At 44.1% G+C, this 19,120-nt stretch overlaps 2 protein-coding genes across 2 annotated transcripts; both read left to right on the forward strand.

Annotated features, from left to right (window-relative positions):
* The first annotated feature begins 1,577 nt into the window (after window positions 1-1,577).
* LOC120434928 lies at window positions 1,578-13,684 on the forward strand. Its single transcript, XM_039603604.1, has 8 exons — window positions 1,578-1,639; window positions 7,108-7,650; window positions 8,409-8,747; window positions 9,003-9,284; window positions 12,280-12,621; window positions 12,751-13,083; window positions 13,198-13,545; window positions 13,641-13,684. The coding sequence occupies exons 1-8, from the start codon at window positions 1,609-1,611 to the stop codon at window positions 13,682-13,684; spliced, it is 2,262 nt and encodes a 753-aa protein (XP_039459538.1). The 5' UTR covers window positions 1,578-1,608.
* Window positions 4,464-5,036, forward strand: LOC120438667 (uncharacterized protein K02A2.6-like). The gene has a single exon (XM_039609138.1). It carries the CDS (start codon window positions 4,464-4,466, stop codon window positions 4,980-4,982), a length of 519 nt encoding a protein of 172 aa, XP_039465072.1. The 3' UTR covers window positions 4,983-5,036.
* Window positions 13,685-19,120: the final 5,436 nt, after the last annotated feature.

Genomic DNA, 19,120 nt, shown 5'->3' on the forward strand with positions numbered 1-19,120 from the left:
GGGAGAGAGGAAAGAGGGGAACGTGAGGAGAAAGTACAAGGTCAGGAAGAACCAGGTAAGAAAACAGACAGGGAAACGTGACAGGCAAAACAGAAACTGGTAAACTGCTTGAGAGACTTGACCACCAAAATGTGATAGACAGATTTTCCAACCTCAAGGTGAGGCGACATAGGTTAAAATAAAATAAAAAATCTGCAGAGCCATAGTAGTATCTGCAGTAAAGCTCTTTTTATACATTGTACCATCGGCAAAGTTGCCTCCATTTTTATAATGTTTTTATTAATATTTTGTACATTTGTACATTTCAAGGACTCAGTTTTTGGAGTGTATTTTTATATATCTGTATTATATTATACAAACACATTAAAAGTGAATCTCTCTCCAAAAAATTCACTCAGTTTACTTTTTACTCACTATGATCATCATTCATCATTTCCCCAGTAATTAAGGTTAGGATATGTATTTTTTAATTCCAATCCATTCTTCGTTTGCAGCATCTAAATAAGCTTTATCAGATTTGATGGTTTTGTTACAGACTTTAGTGTTTTGCTTTTCTTTCACAACTGTGGGGATTAAATTGTGTTAAAATGTACAAAAGAGTGATGTCATGTGTTAGGTTTATATTATTGATTGTCATCTATGCTTAGAAATATATAATCATTTGTACATTGAAAGAATGTCTCATCCTAGGAGGTCTGTAACAACTCTGTACAGCATGAAGAGGGGAGTGCGTTCACTCCTCTTCAGAGTGTTCTGGCATAGATCACACGCTTCCCAGGGTCATGAGAGAGGTCGTATATGATATATGGTATAGTAAACACACGTATATCTGGTTAGGTGTAAGAGCCTTTGTTTAGGTGGACCACTGAACCCCCCCCCCACACACACACACACACGCACACACACACACTATGCACAGACTGGTATTCTTTGGTCACATGTATACTTATGTAAGACGTCATATGTTAATGAATCTATGCATATTCATGTAACCTCAATAGAAGAGCAGTGTTACGAGGGAGCAGACGAGAGCGACTGGGGTCAAGCGAAGGAACGGCGCTGGCACGGTTCTCTCCCTCCTGCACGAGTAACACAAAGAGCTCTGGGGACTTGCGTCTTGCTTTTGCTGTTGTAGTAAAATTGTCTCACTCCAGCAGTGGGCCTGTGCTAGACAGACCCATCATCATGTTTTGTGACGAGGACCCAGGCACAGAGAGATTTGATGAATTCAAGAATCTTATGATTTAATAAAGAAATCTGCAGACTTTCACAGAGATGGTAAAATTATGATGACTGATAATGGAGACAGGCTGTAGGCACAGAAGAAGGGAGTGTCTGAGCTGTGACCTCACGCCTGAAATCCACATAAATTATCTATAAAACCAGAATGAAAGTGTCACAGGACACAGAAACAAACATGAGCCACGATTCCCGCCCCCTGTTTTATTTCTGATTGATTATATGGAAATGCCCCAGCTGTGGAATGGAAAGTGAAAGTAAAGTGACATCTATGCAGCAGTCTCTGGGAGTGTCTGCAGAGGCACGGGCTGCTCACAGAGATGCTGGTTCAGTGAGCAGGATCAGCTCCAGCAGGACTTGTAACCGAAGATGATGATTATGCTGCTGCTCCTCATACCTGGTAAGAAAGTTGTTCTGATCCTGTTTGAATGCATGCTCATGTTTAAAGCTAGGATGATGTGATGTGTGCAGTCTGCTGAGTGAACCTACCTCTCTGCAGCTCTCATGCAGGGCAGACACTACAAATAATGAAGCATCATTTTGGTTTCAGTCCATCCATCTGTTTAAAGCATCAGTGTTTCAGGGTGAAGCAGGAAACTGACACTTAGATGCAGGCTCAGAGGCAAACAAACACAATTTGTGCTTGAGACGGAGACGGAATCATGAATTTCTAATAACGTTTGATAACAATGTGAGCTACAGAAATCTAAAAATCTAAATAGAACCTTTGTTATCCCACGAATGAGAAACTTGGGTATTACCACACAAAGTAGTCCTATATGCAGCTTTGATCCGAAGCCCAGTGAAATTTTGCAAAGGTATAAATTCGAATAAAGCTGAATGAAACCATCATGGAATATGTTGCGCAGCTGCATCATCTCGCAAAGGATTGTAACTATGGCAACACGTTACAACAGATGTTGAGAGATAGGATTGTCTTCAGAATTAAGCATGAACGCATTCAGAGGCATCTCTTGTCAGAAATAGACCTTACTTTTGACAAGGCCCTGTCAATTGCAGTAGCCATGGAGACTACAAATAAAAGTGCACAGGATCTGCAGACCTCAGGGGCGACAACAAAATTTTTCAGCCTCACCAAAGGACAACAGGAGAGTCGTACCTTTAATGGAGAAAGCAAAGAGTGTTATTGTTGCAAAGGAACCAAGCACACAGTGGCAGACTGTGCGTACAATCAAGGAAAATGTCATGCTTGTGGTAAAGTGGGACACATAGCCAGAGCTTGTAGAAGCAAGACTAAACTGAACCAGAAATAGTATGCATCGACATATGTAAAGAGTGACAAAAAGCAGAGTTCACACTACCATACTCTCAATGTGGGTGAGAAAGCAGATAACAGCAAAACTGATAGCTCTGAAGATGACTCTTTCACTTTGAACTGTGTCAAGGGCACAAAAGAAAACTCTTCAAGTTAGGGTCTGGCAGTGTGGTACACTTGAGAAAAGTAGATCCCTACACTGTGGATATGCAAACTGATGGGAAAAAGGTGAACTTTGAAATAGACATATGTTGCCTAACAGTCATGAACGAAGCGACATTCAGAGAAACAAGCAAAGACACCAAGCCCTCCAGCCTGCAGCCCATCAAAATCAAACTGGAAACTTATACAGGGGATCCTGTTAAGGTGATAAGGTCAAATATAAGCAGCAGGAAAAATATCTGCCCCCGGTGGTCGAAGGGGATGACCCCAGCTTGCTAGGTCGAGCTTGGCTCGAAATTAAATTGGACTGGAGTGAAGTGAAAAACCATCGTAACAATAGAAAGCTGCACCAGGTCAAAGCAACAGAAAAAACACTACAGCAAGTGTTAAGTAAACATGAGGATGTATTCAAAAAGGAGTTGGGCACCCTGAAAGGTATGAAAGCTGCTATTCATGTGAAAAGTGTTGCCACCGCACGCTTCTTCCGTCCATGTTCTGTCCCCTTTGCTATGCGAGCAAAAGTCAATGAGGAAATAAAAGAAGGCATCATCTCGCCAGTGAAATATGCTGAATGGGCAGCACCAGTAATGCCACTTCTGAAGCCCACAGGGACCATAAGACTGTGTGCGGATTACAAGCTTACTGTAAATACAGTGGCTTCACTGGAGCGGTATCCAATACCCAGAATGGAGGACCTGTTTGCCACACTATCTGGGGGTAAGCAGTTCTCAAAACTAGACATGAGCCACGCTTACCAGCAAATCCTCTTGGATGACGAATCGAAAAAGTATATCACAGTAAACACATCCAGGGGGCTGTTCACGTATAACAGACTGCCTTTTGGAGTGGCCTCTGCTCCAGCAATATTCCAGAGGACCACGGAAAGCCTTTTGAAGGGGATACCTCAGGTAGCCGTGTATTTAGATGACATCTTAGTGACTGGGGTGGATGAGGTAAGCCATCTACAGAACCTGGATGAGGTGCTGACCCGGTTGGAGGAGGCCGGGTTGAGGTTAAAGAGGTGCAAGTGTGCCTTCATGCAAGAGAAAGGGGCACATAGTAGATGCCCAGGGGCTCCACCCAGTGGAAAAGAAAGTTAAAGCAATCATGGACGCACCTACCCCCACAAATGTCACTGAATCAAAAGCATACTTAGGGTTGCTAAAAGACTACAACAAATTCCTTCCAAACCTGGCAACCCTGTTGGCACCCCTACATGAACCTTTGAGACATGAGGTACGCTGGACATGGCAAAAGAGACAAGAGGAAGCATTCCAGAAATCCAAGAACCTGTTGAACTCAGCGGAGGTGTTAGTTCATTATTCTGCTGACCGTGAGTTGGTTCTCTCATGTGATGCATCCCCATACGGCGTAGGCACCGTATTGTCACATAAGATGGAGGATGGTAGCGAGAGACCTTTGGGGTTCATGTCATGCACACTCTCTCCTGCTGAGAAAAAGTATTGTCAGTTTGACAAAGAAGGCTTAGCTGTGATATTTGGCATCGAGAAATCTCACAAATACTTGTATGGCCGAGTTTTCACGATTTACACAGATCATAAACCTCCGATCTCACTGTTCAATGAAAAGAAGCCTATACCTCAGATGGGCTCACCAAGAGTACAAAGATGGGCCGTGACATTGAGTGCTTACGAGTACAACATCAGGTACAAGCCAGGAAAACACCATGAAAACACGGATGCACTCAGCCGTTTGCCGGCACCAGACTCATACAGGCAGATCGAAGATGAAAGGCTTAGCAAGGTCTTATGTATGGTGGCCAGGGATGGATGAGACCATTGAAAGAGAAGTGCAGGCATGTGAGGAATGTCATAAACACCACAAGTCACCACCCACAGCACCATTACACCCGTGGGAGTGGCCGGAGTCACCATGGTCCAGGATCCATGTGGACTATGCGGGGCCTTTCCTTGGGAAGATGTTTCTAATCATTGTGGATGCTCATTCCAAGTGGATGGACGTTTACCCTGTGAAATTCTCTACATCACAGGTGACTATAGAGAAACTGCGACAGAGTTTCAGTGTGTTTGGACCACCTAAAATGTTAGTTTCAGACAATGGAACATGTTTCACAAGTGCTGAATTTGAGTCATTCATGAAGCAGAATGGAATTGACCATGTGAGGTCAGCACCTTTCCACTCTTCTTCAAATGGGCTGGCTGAGAGGGCGGTCCAGACCTTTAAGGAGGGGATGAAGAAAGTCAAAGGTGATACCTTGCAAACCAGACTGTCCAGATTCCTGTTCAGTTATCACATCACACTGCATGCCACTACTGGTTTATAACCTGCAGACTTGATGATGTCACGGAAGCTCAGATCAGTTTTGGACTTGCTCATGCCTGATGTGAAAACAAAGCACAAACAACTGAAACAGAAAGAAAATCATGACACCAAGAAAAGACTAAGAAGTTTCACACTTGGAGACAAGGTGTTCATCAGAAACTAGTCCTTTGGCCCAAAGTGGATTCCCGCAGTCATTGTGAGAGCATCGGGTCCAGTGTCTTACATTGTTACCATTGGATCAGGTCAAACTGTGAAGCGGCACGTGGATCAGGTGAGAGCAAGAGTGGCTGACACTGTTCCCAGTACACTGGACAGGGAGGTGGAGCCATTTCATGACACAGAAGCAGTTCCTGAGCGCTGCTTGCCATCAGAGTTAGACACATCGCCGCAACCGCCATCATCGCAGTTGCCTCATGCTCCGGAGACTCCCACTCCAGGAAACTCCTCAGTGGCACTAGTGTTGCGACATTCTCAGAGAGAGAGATGTCCACCAGAGACTTTAAAGGACTTTGTTAGATAGAGTGAGATCTTCCAGAAATAGACCAACAATGCGCTTTGATCTCACAGGAAGGACGTTCCTTCCTAGTTAGCAAAAAACAAAAACAAACCCAAAACCCATTAAAACATATGTAGAGTTGTATGGCTACCCTAGTTATATGTTGATTGCTTGTTAAGCATTCTTTAGATAAGCAGTTATTTATTAGTCAAGGGAGTTGTTGACTTAAGGGGGGAGGAGATGTGGTATCGCTAGAAATTAGTTGTTTATATAAATATTATTGGCATGCATAATAGTTATTATATATAGAGATACATACATCCTAAGTTCCTGTTATTCATATCAAGAAACAGATAGAATGAGTGTGTTGTTACAATGGTAATGCCAGGAGAGGCAGTATATTATTACATTACATTAATGTTGTAAGAAAGTGGAAGAAGTGAGTGTCCTGTAGGAGGCAGTGAAACGGACACTGATGCTCTGAACATGTACTGAAAAGAAGGTTCAGTAAACAAGTTGCAACGATACTCCTGTGTAAGGTTCACTTATTTCATTGTTATTTTTTGAAGATGCAACAAGTACTTAGCGGCAAAACTTGTGCTGGCAAGTTTGGCTCAGATGTGTCTTGTAGCTGACAACAAGTTTTGCACACATCCATGGGGGGATTTTTTCCCACTTCTCTTTGCAGATCCTCTCCAAGTCAATAATGTTTCATGGCTGATGTTTGACCACTTGAGCCTTCAGCTCCCTCCACAGATTCTCTGTGGGATTAAGTTCTGGAGACTGACTCTGCCACTCCAAGACCTTAATATGCTTCTTTTTGAGCCAATCCTTCGTTGCCTTGGCAGTGTGTTTTGGATCACTGTAATTCAGCAATGCACACCCATCACTCACTTTTACTTTGTGGACCAGAGGAAGCAGATGATTAACTTCTGAGAGAGGAACTGTGGTACTGCATGAGGAAGTCTGTGTGGGTGGTGCAGGACATCTACGAGGACAGAGAGAGGTGTGTGGGAGGAGCGACAGGTGGTTTTAAGGTGGGGTGGGATCATATCAGTTATCTGCTCTGAGCTCCTTCTTCTCTGCAGAGGTGATGGACAGAATGACAGATGAGGTCGGGCAGGAGTCTGTGTGGACTCTGATGTTTGCAGACGACACTGTGATCTGTAGAGAGAGTAGGGAGCAGGTGGAGGAGAGCATGGAGAGGTGGAGGTATGCTGTGGAGAGAATAGGAATGAAAGTTAGTAGAAGCAAGACAAAATACATGTGTGTGGATGAGAGAGAGAGACGGGTGGGGAGGTGATCATGAAGGAGCAGAAATACCTGAGGTTAACCATCAGAACAGAGATAAAGAAGACAGCACAGGCAGGGTGGAGTAGGTGGAGTCCATCAGAGGGACAGCTTAGACTCAGACAGGCTGACACATTTGCACATGTGCCGAGGACGTCTGCTTCTACTGAGTCGGTCACTTCTGTTGACTCAGTCGGCTCCTCTTTACCTGTTTAGTTCATCTGTGAACCATCAGGAAACACTTTGAAACTTTACCTGGTGGTGTGAAGCATTTGGGTCCCGAGTCTCTCAGCTAGTTGCAAAATCACAGCACCCACCTGCTTTATATTTTTCTCCTCAGTTTCCCAGCATGCCTCAGGTATGGAGGTGAAGGTGTATGATGGGGTGGAGTCTGTCCTGCTGCCCTGTCAGTTACCAGCTGATGTTTCCAGTGACTTCTTAGCAGCAGTGTGGGACCGTGAGGAGCTCAAGGACCCAACAGTCCACGTGCGTCTGCAGAGTGGTGATGATTTTAAAGATCAGAACGTTCGTTACACCAACCGAACATCACTGAGAGCCGACGCTCTGCAGACTGGAGACCTCAGCCTCACTCTGAGGAACCCCACAGTCTCTGACAGTGGAAACTACACCTGCAACACCCGAGTATTTAGAGGAAATCAGAGCCAGATCGATATCCAACTGAAGGTGACAGGTCAGTGCTGCAGACAGAGATCACGTCCTCATGAATACTGTTATAATTTCAGTAAAATTTATGTTTGTGCTACAGAACCTCCTGCAGTCTGGCCCATAGTTCTCTCAGTTGTCCTGGTTTCTGTGGTTCTCCTGGCTGCTGGCTTTGGTGTCTTCATGTATCATAGATATAAAATGATGAAGAGCAGAAAAGGTATATAAGTGTATATGACTGTGTGTGTGTTCCTCAATAAATAAAAGCAACAGCAATCGTCTCCCCATCACAACATGAACATGACACCCACAGTCACAGTGATATAGACAGAGACTTGGTTATAATAGAAACAAGTGTTGGTACCCTGGAGACTGATGCTGCTCAAGGAAGCAGCACAAAGAGGAGGACCCAATACTTAAACTACTCACAGGATAGCTGTTACCCCCCATTCTAGTGCATCTACTGGTGACCATCTGTAGGTCAATATGATTGAACTATAATTTCATATAAAATACAATAAAGTTCCCTTTAGTTCCAGGGCAGTCAAGGTCTTAATCACAGGCTGCAGAAGACCTCAAAATGTATTCCTCCAGCTCAGATGGAGTTATAGAGCTAACAATGTTTGATGGCACTCCCACATGCCTTACCCACCTGATCAGTGCTATACGTTTTATACACACCAGGTCATATTAACTCAATATACAAATGAACTAACATGATGATTTGACTCCACAGCAGCTGGTAAATAAAAGAAGCTGCTCATGTAGAATCACAGATCCTCATCAAAACCAGCTCCCACTCCCATTCAGGGGAAACATGAGTCTGTCCAGCTGTTTCCAGCTGTGTCAGAGTGAATGCTGCACACACGCAGTTCAGCTCCAAGTCAGAGACACACTGAAAACTGATGGTTACATAGCAGAGGAGATGATGGAGGACCTCACTCACTGATGTCATGTTCTGCTCTGTTCTTCTCTCAGTCTATCCAGTGGAGATGGTTGAGGTGAAACAGGGGGAGGAGTCTGTCCAGCTGTGCTTTCAGATCACAGAAGAAAAAAATGTTCCTCTGGACGTCAAAGTGGAGTGGAGACATCAAAACACGATGGTCCATGTGTATAAGAATGGTGGTAATCAGTCTCTATTAAAGGACCAGAATCACAGAGACCGCACAGAGATGAATGAAGATCCTCTGAGAAATAAAGACTTCAGTCTGAAACTGAAAGACCCCCAACTTAGTGATCGTGGAGTCTACACCTGCACTGTCTATGACAGAAATGCAGACATCCTGCTACAGAAAGTAGTGACTCTTAGTGTCAGAGGTGAGTGTAACAGCTGTTTGTCCACAGTGTGAATCCCAGATGTGTAAACCTTTGAGTGTGTCCAGCTGTTTCCAGCCATGTGAGAATAAAAGCTGTACATCTGTTTGTGCAGCCTCACACATCAGCACACAAGCAGTTCAGCTCCAAGTCAGAGAAACACTGAAAACAGGAGCTGCTGGTTACACAGCAGAGGAGATGATGGAGGATCAACCTCACTGATGTCTGTTTGTCTGTAAACCTCTGTTCTCCTCTTAGTTCCCGAGGTGATGGAAGTAGTTAAAGGGATGCAGTCTGTCATTCTGCCATTTACAACTGAAGTCCTGAAGCTTCAGGATGTCACCGTGGAATGGAAACACAAAGACAAGAAAGTCCACGTGCGTCAGAATGGCCGTAACCAGTCTCACGATCAGGAGGTGAATCAAGAGCCACTAACAAATGGAAACCTGCAACACACTGATGATGGTACCTACACCTGCACTGTCTACAGTGAGGGTGAAGAAATCCTGCTACAGAAAGTCGTGTCGATCACAGTCAGAGGTGAGAATAAATGTGTCAGAGTCCAGAAAGTAGCAAAAAGTAAAGCAGCTGTTTGTGCAGCCTCACGGATCAGACTCAGAATACTAATATCCCTGTTGAAGTTACCGTATTTTGCAGATCATAAGGTGCATTAAGCAATACAATACAGTCACTGTCAAACTTCATTCAACTCATTCAGAGTATCTCTCAACATTGTTAACATTGCATAAAATACTGCCTATCCCAGCTGTCATAGGGCGAGAGGCAGGGTACACCCTGGACAGGTCGCCAGTCTGTCACAGGGCTTAGCACCAACCGACCAATAAAGATGAGTGTGATCTGGGCATGCTTGATGCCAAAATCGCCCAACTGCTTAACTCCGACACTGAAGATGAAGAATTTGAAGGATTTGTGGAAGCAGAATGAACTGAAAAAGCTCCAGCACCCCCTGCGACCCTGAAAAGGATAAGCGGAAGTGGATGGATAGATGGTCTCATTGCTGTTACTTAGCTGTTTAGTGATGATTACATCCTTCGTAAAAGCTCGGATGACATTTGAGACTGATGTCTTAGCCCAAGCATCTGTGATCCATTGGTGTAACTCACCCGTCCATCCAGCCCTTTGGGTTAGTCTTGAAGAATGCGGGGAACTTTTCTTTTGGCAAAGACTTCCTCTTGAAAATGACCATGGGTGGTAATTTTGGCCATTAGAATGGCAACCGCGAACTACAGTGAAGGATGGCTTCTCCTTCCCTGTGGTGAGCATAGACACCGTACTGGTCCCTGTTTTCTTGACAGTACAGTAAATGGGGATTTCAAAGGTGAGGCGACCTCATCCATGTTGGTGATGTGATCGTCTTTTTAGTGATCTTATTCTTGCAGTAGGTGCGAAAAATGTCCAGCTTTTCTTTGTAATCCGTAAGCAATTGTTTCGAGATGGTAGTTCTTGTGCAGATTGAGAGATTTTGCCTTTTCATAAAACAGAAGCACCAAGAAGGTCTTCCTTGAAAGACGTTGATCTATGTCACGCACTACTGTTGTTGCCTTGAGTCAAATAGAGACCATAGAGATGCTTCTACCTGCTGTTCTTTGTTCAATAACCCACTGTTCAATTATGTCCTCTATCTGTGGCTGTCGCACCTTCTTCCCTCTAAAATGTTATTTGGTCTTCTTTATTGGCGCACGCCATCTTCTTGCTTCCTCCACTTCCGTACCATTGATTCATTGATACTGAATTCTCTCACAGCTGCTCTATTTCCATGTTCTAGAGCGTAACTTATTGCCTTGATGTTGAAATCTGCTTTGTAAGCATATCTCTTAGCAGGTGCCATTTTGGGCTCCTTATACACACACAATATGGTAATATTATGTTGAAGTACAGTTAATATTAGTCTGCGAGGCTCTAATAATAAGCCGTAATTCTACAAGAATCCATCAAGTGGTGAGGTTTTGTAGCTTATCCGTGGGAACACCAAGGCGTTCCCAGGCCAGCCAAGAGACATGATCTCTCCCGCGTGTCCTGGGTCTGCTTAGGGGCCTCCTCCTGCTGGGATATGCTCAGACGCCTCACCCAGGAGGCATCCTCGTCAGATGTCCAAACCACATCAACTGGTTCCTTTCGATATTGAAGAGTCCCTCTCAAATGACCGAGCTCCTCATCCTAATTCTAAAAGAGAACCTAAAGACCCTTCAAAGAAAACAAATTTCTGCCACTTGTATCCGTGACCTCATTCTTTTGGTCACCACCCAGACCTCTTGACCGTAGAGGAGGGTAGGAATATCGATTAACCAGTAAATCCACAGCTTCAAGTTTACGGTCAGCTTGCTCTTTAGCACATGTCTCTTTCACTCCAGACTTCACCCCAATCTAGCTAACAAGCTTGCCCTCCACCTTCCTCTCACTCGTGATAAAGATTCTGACATATTTGAATTGCTCCACTTGGGATAGTAACTATTCTCTGACTCAGAGTGGGCACTCAACCCTTTTCCAGCTGAGAGCCACGGTTTTGGACTTGGAAGTGTTAAATCTCATTGTTTGCCAGAACCACTAATCCTGCCAGTTTCTGTCAGCTGCATCTGAATTCTCACAAGCTAACCAAACCCAATAAGTTTCCTTCTTAAGCCTGATGATGGTGATCCGGCTAACCACCAGGTGATGATCAGCTTACTCAGCACCTCTCTTTATCCAAGTGTCTAAGACGCACAGCCACAGATCTGTTGATAAAATTACAAAATCAATCCTTGACGTGTGATCTAGAGTGACCTGATGCCATGTCTACTTATGAACACACTTATGCTTGAATAAGGACAAGCTGTGGTTAGCAAGTCCAATAACAGAACTTCACTCGCATTCAGATCTGTTAGGCCATTTGTCTCAATCACACACCTCCAGGTCACACTGTCAATGCCCATGTGGGTGTTGAGTTGCTCCAGCAGCAGAAAAATGGAGTCCCTGGATGAGACACTTTCCAGCACCCCACTAGACCCCAAGTGTTTGGGACATAGGCACAAATGACAGTCATGGCCCATTTCCCAACCTAAAGGCACAGTGAGGCAATCCTCTCATTTGCCTGGGTAAACCCCAACAAACAGGCAGTTAACTGGGTGGGTACGATTATACCCACTCCTGCCCATCGCCTCTTATTGGAGGACAACTCCAGAGTGGAACAGAGTGCAGCCCCTCTCCAGGGGACTGGTTCCAGAGCGAGCCTGAGTTATGCTGAGGTATTGGAACACCAGGACCACAGCCTCTGACTACCACCCTAGTGCAGTCAGCTTCTTTCATCTCATGGTCTGGGGTTGTCCAACTCTTTTTATTTGAGACTCTTTCATTGATGCCTGCCATTGTAGACATTTAAAAACAATTCAGACTGCAGTACTTACAGTGAGCTTGCAGGGTGTGTGCTTGCCCAGCCTGGCAGTTAATAAACTATGACAGTAAGAACTATGAATGGCTTTCATTGATGTCTCATTGTGTTTCTCTGTGCACCTCATGTTCTACTCTGTTCTGATCTCAGTCTACCCGGTGGAAATGGTGACTGCGACACAAGGAGAGAAGTCTATCCTGCTGCCTTTTAAAGTCACAGATCACCTTCCTCAGGATGTCAAAGTTGAGTGGAGACTCATTAACCCTGAAGACCGGATGGTCTACGTGTATGAAAGGAGTAAAAATGAGTCTCCCTCATGGGACCATGTATACAGAGGTCGTGCAGAGATGACTGAAGATCCACTGACAACTAAAGACCTCAGTCTGACCCTGAAAGATCTCCGCCTCACTGACAGTGGAGTCTACACCTGCACCGTCTACAACAAGGATGGACACATGCTGCTACAGAAAGTAGTGACTCTCAGTGTCAGAGGTGAGTGTAACAGCTGTTTGCCCACATTAACTAAAAACAGGAGTAAAGGGTTTGGGTTAGAGAATATGGAGGATGACACTCACTCACTGATGCCTGCACACCTAATTTTGACCTCTGTTTTCATCTCAGACTATCCACTGGAGATGGTGGAAGTGACACAGGGAGAGGCGTCTGTCCTGCTGCCCTTTAAAATCACAGAAGACCTCCTTCAGGACATCAAAGTAGAGTGGAAACATCAAAATATCATCGTCCATGTGTATCAGAATAGCCAAAACCAGTCTCTCTTAATGGACGAGGATTATAAAGGCCGCACAGAGATGAACGAAGGGCCTCTGAATAATAAAGACCTCAGTCTGACCCTGAAAGGCCTCCAACTTAGTGACCGTGGTGGCTACACCTGCACCGTCTACAACAAGGATGGCAGCATCCTGCTACAGAAAGTAGTGACACTCAGTGTCAGAGGTGAGAGTAACAGCTGTTTGTCTACAATAACTTAAAACAGGAGTAAATAGCTGCTGGTTACACAGCAGAGGAGATGATGGATGATGATGGTCTGTCTGTCTGTTCTCCTCTCAGGATACCAGACAGAGATGGTGGAGGTGATGGAGGGAGAGGGGTCTGTCCTAATCCCTTTTAAAATCACAGCTGACCTTCCACGTGACATCAAAGCAGAGTGGAGACTCACTCACCCTGAAGAAAAGATGGTCCATGTGTATGAGAGTGGAAACAACCTCTCAGATGAAGACGACCAGGAGCAGGTTTACAGTAGCCGCACAGAGATGAATGAAGATCCTGTGACTACTAAAGACCTCAGTCTGACCCTGAAAGACCTCCACCTCACTGACAGTGGAGTCTACACCTGCACCGTCTACAACAAGTATGGATACAAGCTGCTACAGAAATCAGTGACTCTCAGTGTCAAAGGTGAGAGTAACATCTGTTTGTCCAAAGTAAGTGAGAATGAAATCACTGTTATCTGTCTTTCAGTGTGATCCTGATGTGCTCTGTTCTCTCCTCAGATAGAAAGTCTGACATTAAGGTTGAAGATGGGGGACACATCTGACACAGGTCAGTAAACACATCATAAACCCACTCAGAGTCCTGTGCAGTTTGCAGGAGTTGGGCTCCTATGACTTCCATATGTAAAAAGATCAGCAGCCCCAGGTCTGGTTATTGGCCACGCCCTGACCCCACAAATACATCATGTCTGACCACCTTATTTAGACGATAACCTGCCAGGACAGTGGACCTTCATTCTCCACCATTAGATTTTACATGATGTTACTGTGAACCAGCAAAGCCAGTAGCAATGTTGTTTCATAAGTGTCAAAGCTGCATCACACAGATTCTTCTCCTGGTTCCTTCAGACAAAGTTCTGATAAACTGGCTCCTGTTGTTAATCCAATGATCTGCTTTACAAACACAACTGGATCAAATTCTGATTCCTAAAGTTTTCTCATCTTTCTCTAAAAACTGTTTCCTGTTGTTTGTTTGGGGAAAATGCAGTTTGCCTCACTGATGTCATGTGATGAGCGCCGAGTCGCAGTAACACACTTTTACCACTAGGACAGAATCACTGCACAGCTCTGCCATGTTCATGAAGCCTGGCAGCTCTGATCACTGTCACTGATTGGTTCCTGTGGACCTGATGATCAATATTTACAATCTTTTAGAAAAAAAAACATGTTCAGAGTCACATGATATGTTCAAGTGTCTGATGTAGAAATAAGTTGATCAGGACTCTGAGCTGAGACTCAATCTGTTTGTCTGCTCTTCAGGAGAAAAAAACAAGCAACCAGAGGAATCCACCATTGATCGAGCTTCCTCTGAGTCATGCCCTCTTCCTCCCTCCTTCTCTCTGTTCCTCTTGTTTTTCATCTGTTGTTAAAGTTGGTGTGAAATGTTCAGTGTGGAGGTGACGGACATGATGTGAATATTACAGTATTACACTACAAATCCTTCCTAAAAGTATGATGTAAATAAACAAACTCGAGTGCAAGTGTAACACAATAAGATGGAGCATAAGTAGAAGGCACTATGGGTCACCACGTGCTGTTTGTATGTGTGCGTTTTTGTTACAAAACACATTTAAAAATGTCTGCAGCCCCCGTAGACTACTAAAGACTCATCTCCATGACAACAGCGTGTCCACCACTGCAGCTCTCCTCTGATAAACCCTGAGCTCCACCTGAGTCTCCATCCTGAGGACCTCCTTCAGCCTCCTCATGTCGATCCGAACTAAAACAAACACATCAGTGAACCCTGAGCTGGATTCATTTATTAGAAGCAGCTGACCCAACATAATACTAACATAAATGATCCTAAAGTAATCCTGTAACAGACATTACTGCTGCAGGCTGATTATACAGAACCTCAAACACACTCTGATCTGATCTATTTAAAATTATGAAAACTTCTTGTGGGTCAAAGGTCAAAGCTGCTGACTGTCAGGAACCATCAGAGTTTCAGAGAAGATCAGCTTTTAATAAACAGCAGAGAAGAATATTATGCTCATGCATGTACTTGTTTATATCTGTGTGCTGAAGCCTGTGGTCTGAGTGTGTTGTTCCTATCAGTGTGACATGAACTGTAATCTGAATGTGTTGTAACGGTTCAGTCGAACAAACTTACTCCACATATTTATATATTTATTTATTTTAGTATCAAAGTGTTGAACTGTGAGGTGAAAGGAAAACTTTAACATCAGTCCTTCTCTGTGTAAAGCTGACCTGGAAGGATGACATGTTTCTATAAATGACTCTGTGATTCTTGCTGTTGTGATGTTTGGTTGTTTGACTCTCTGCAAACGCAAAGACAACCTGTTTGTGTAAATCAGTGTATCAGATTTCCACAACAATGCGTTATTAGAAATAAGATGATTAGAGTTACCTCACTGTGAGGATTTATTCAAAGACATGATGACTCTGTGTGCTGCTCCACTTTACCGTCTGCTTCAACTTCACATTAAACAATAGACATTCAGAAACGTTCACCTTCTGAAACTCTGTTCATTTATACTCTCAGTACTTGGTTTGGGGTCCAGTACAGTACAGGGCTCCAGATTGCTCTCGTCCACTGAAGCAAGAGAGCACTACTTCCTGAAGACAACTTCCCTTACAAAAGGACATTCTGCCTAGTTACCACTAGGTGGTAGTAACACTTCTATAATCAGTCCACTCTATGACACTTTCCTCACATGAAAATGCTTCTGCACCTGAAGGCCACAGGAGGGCGCACCTGTGATCAGGTGACCAGCTTCACAGCAGTGATGATGCTCATAGAATTCATCTCTGTCAGAATAGAAACGTTGAAGGAAACAAAGGAACATGAATGATAATTACTGAGATAAAAGCTTGATACTGGTTGTGTCAGCATAGCACAGCAGCTCAGTGCTAACATGATTTTATAATCCCAGTGTGTGTGTAATTTTAAATTCAACCATCCATTACATGAAAAGATGATTTGGGGTTTTATATGTTTTGTATGTTTTATATGTTATCAATGCTGCATTAACTGTGGGAGGGAAGCAGTGCAGACATCAGCCCAGCGGTCATCCATCAGGCTCACCGACCAATCACAGCTGACTAAAGCTCTGTCAGTGATGAAACTGAGAATGTATGAGAATAATAAGTGGAATACCTCAGATTTAGGACCCATCATCATAAATAAAACGAGTCATACACAGAAAGTGCAGAGTTGTGTTTGTGCCACAAAACAACACAGCTGACATTTCAGAGATCACCTAAATCATAAACTGGACCCATAATCTGATCCCACACAGCAGATGATGATGATGATGAAGGGACCAGCTCTTCACCCTCACATCTTGATTTTGTGGTTGATCTGATTTTAACATCACTCATAAAGATGTCACGCTGCAGCAGCTGAGATTTGTGAGTGATGCTCTCTCACAGCTGTTTCTGGGTTTAAGTTAAAGATTCATTTAAAAACTCCACACAGACACACGTGAACACTTCAGAGAACAAATAGTCTCTCAGACCCCAGACTGGGCTTGAGCTCAGCACCAGGACTTGTCCACTCAGCAGCTCAACACACCTGCACATTGGTACCACAGGTGTGATGGAGCTCAGGTCTCTAAATGTTTTAGAATAAAGAGTTCAGTAGGAAAAATCAGGCTAGATTGCTGATTCTTCCACTAAAACGGGACATGTATCTCCTGAGGACCTTCAGTCCACCACACTGAGACTCATCGTACACACACAGGCTCTGTTCCAGGAAGACGGTCTGAGTAAAACTCTGAGTTAGTTCATCAGATGAAGGACACTCTGGCTTTTCTGTTATAGACATATCTATAGGGACCAGAAAGAGAGAGCAGATTTCTCCTGTTTTGGCTTCCCTTCATTGGCTTCCTGTTAAATCCAGAATTGAATTCAAATGTGCTCCTCACATACAAGGTCTTAAATAATCAGGCCCAATCATATCTTAATGACCTTGTAGTACCATATCACCCTATTAGAGCACTTCGCTCTCACACTGCAGGCCTACTTGTTGTCCCTAGAGTATTTAAAAGTAGAATGGGAGGCAGAGCCTTCAGTTTTCAGGCCCCTCTTCTGTGGAACCAGCTTCCAGTTTGGATTCAGGAGACAGACACTATCTCTACTTTCAAGATTAGGCTTCAAACTTTCCTTTTTGCTAAAGCATATAGTTAGGGCTGGACCAGGTGACCAGGAGGGAGATAAGTTGGGGCCGAAGGCGCAAAATATGCACTTCCTGTGTGCTGTGATGAAGAAACAGCTGATGATGTTCCTCCTTCACCACTAAACAGCTCAACTGTGTCTCTGTGACACTTACAGAGACACAAACAGAGCAGAGTCAAGACGTGATGTCTTTGGAAAAACAGGAATGTTACATCCAACCTCTGGAAACATCTGCACAGAGACACAGCTGGAACATCTGACTGTCTGTACCTGAAACACTGATGGACACTTCATCGCTCTGCTGTCCAGATGAGTTCTCACAGAAGTAACTTCCATCAGAGGAGACGGAGCGATCCAGAACACAGTAGGAACCAAGAACCCTCCCAAAGCCTGCAGCTGCTCCACAGTCCTCAGTGAGTCCTCCTCTGGTCCTCTTCACTGTCCATCCATCAGCTGTCTGTCCATCATCAACACAACTCAGATACACTGAAGAAGATCCTCTGAAGAACTGCTGAAGGTTTGGACTGACAGACAGAGACACTGGAGGACACACACACACACACACACACACACACACACACACACACACACACACACACACACACACACACACACACACAGAGTAAATGTATTTGTGTTCTTGTTGGAGTCTCACTGATTGTTTCACTTCCATCAACTCACCTGCAGAAACAGTCGGTGCAGACAGCAGCAGCACACACACACCTGCAACATGAGGACAGAGGTCACTAAAGGTCAGAGGTCACTGTAAGTGTGATCCAAAGTTCTAGTTGTTTGGACAGGTTACCTCTGGCAGGGTCTTGCAAGGGAAATTGGTATTTGCATGAGCCATTCTTCTTTCAGGCTCAGTCAGGTTGTATGATAAGTGTTGGTTGTTAGCTTATTGTGCAGTTTGTATGTTTTTATATCAAGCTAGAAACTGAATAATTTGGTCTTTAAACTGCAGCAGTTTGTCCCTCCTGATGATGAACAGGGTCTGTCAGTGTCAGGATGTTTGGAGCTTCGCCTTTTTCACACCATGTGCCTCGGGACTTAACGACTGTCTTCTGTAACCATATGTGGTCTGATATATCCTGACTGAGCCGCTGTGGTTACTAAATGTTTCCACTGTAAAATAATTTCGATTAGACTCGATCGTTGAACATTTAGAATCAAAGAAACTTCACAAACCAACGTGTTTCAGCGGTACGACCCTGTTACAGTACTAGCCTCACATTTACTGAGCTCTTTAGAAAGATCCATTCTTTCAGTGATGTTTCTAAATGCAGTCTGCATGGCAGCTGCTGGATTTTACACACCTGTGCTTATAAGACTAGAAACAGGTGATTTCAGTGATTAATAGTTGTGGCCCACAGTTTCTCAGTTTCGACATTTTGGGTATTTTCTAATAAACTCAGCCTTTGAATGATGCAGTTGACTCTGAAGATGGTCTGGTGTCCTGTCCAGGGTGAATTCCTAAATGTGTGTTTTCCTCTGTGAGTGTGTGTTGGAGCTCAGATGATATCATGAATCAATAAGTAGATGAACGTTTGACTCACAAGGAGCAGAGAGGCAGACGGGGTCTGAATGGCGGCTGAATGTTTGAAGCCTGAGCAGCAGAGACGTCTTCAGCTTCACCACTTCCCTGTTAACACTTTCACTGTCTGAGCAAACGCTCCACTGATGAGAAGCACGCCCACACAGCGCCTGGTAGGTTTTGATACGTTTTTGTGTCCATATATGTAATCATCATTTAAAAGCTGCATTGTGTATTTAATCAGGTTTTATTTGTCTAATATTGCATTTGTTTAATGATTGGAATCAATAAGTGTGACAAACATGCA

Source organism: Oreochromis aureus, linkage group 3 (genome assembly GCF_013358895.1).
Source record: "Oreochromis aureus strain Israel breed Guangdong linkage group 3, ZZ_aureus, whole genome shotgun sequence".
Taxonomy (NCBI): domain Eukaryota; kingdom Metazoa; phylum Chordata; class Actinopteri; order Cichliformes; family Cichlidae; genus Oreochromis; species Oreochromis aureus.

Excerpts from the sequence above, each read along its gene's own strand:
- LOC120434928 (XM_039603604.1), top strand. The coding sequence starts at position 1,609 with ATGATGATTATGCTGCTGCTCCTCATACCTG. Across the intron at positions 1,640-7,107 it reads GCTGCTGCTCCTCATACCTG|TTTCCCAGCATGCCTCAGGT; the intron begins GTAAGAAAGTTG and ends TTTTCTCCTCAG. Across the intron at positions 9,285-12,279 it reads CGTGTCGATCACAGTCAGAG|TCTACCCGGTGGAAATGGTG; the intron begins GTGAGAATAAAT and ends TTCTGATCTCAG.
- LOC120438667 (XM_039609138.1), top strand. The coding sequence starts at position 4,464 with ATGGATGAGACCATTGAAAGAGAAGTGCAGGCATGTGAGGAATGTCAT.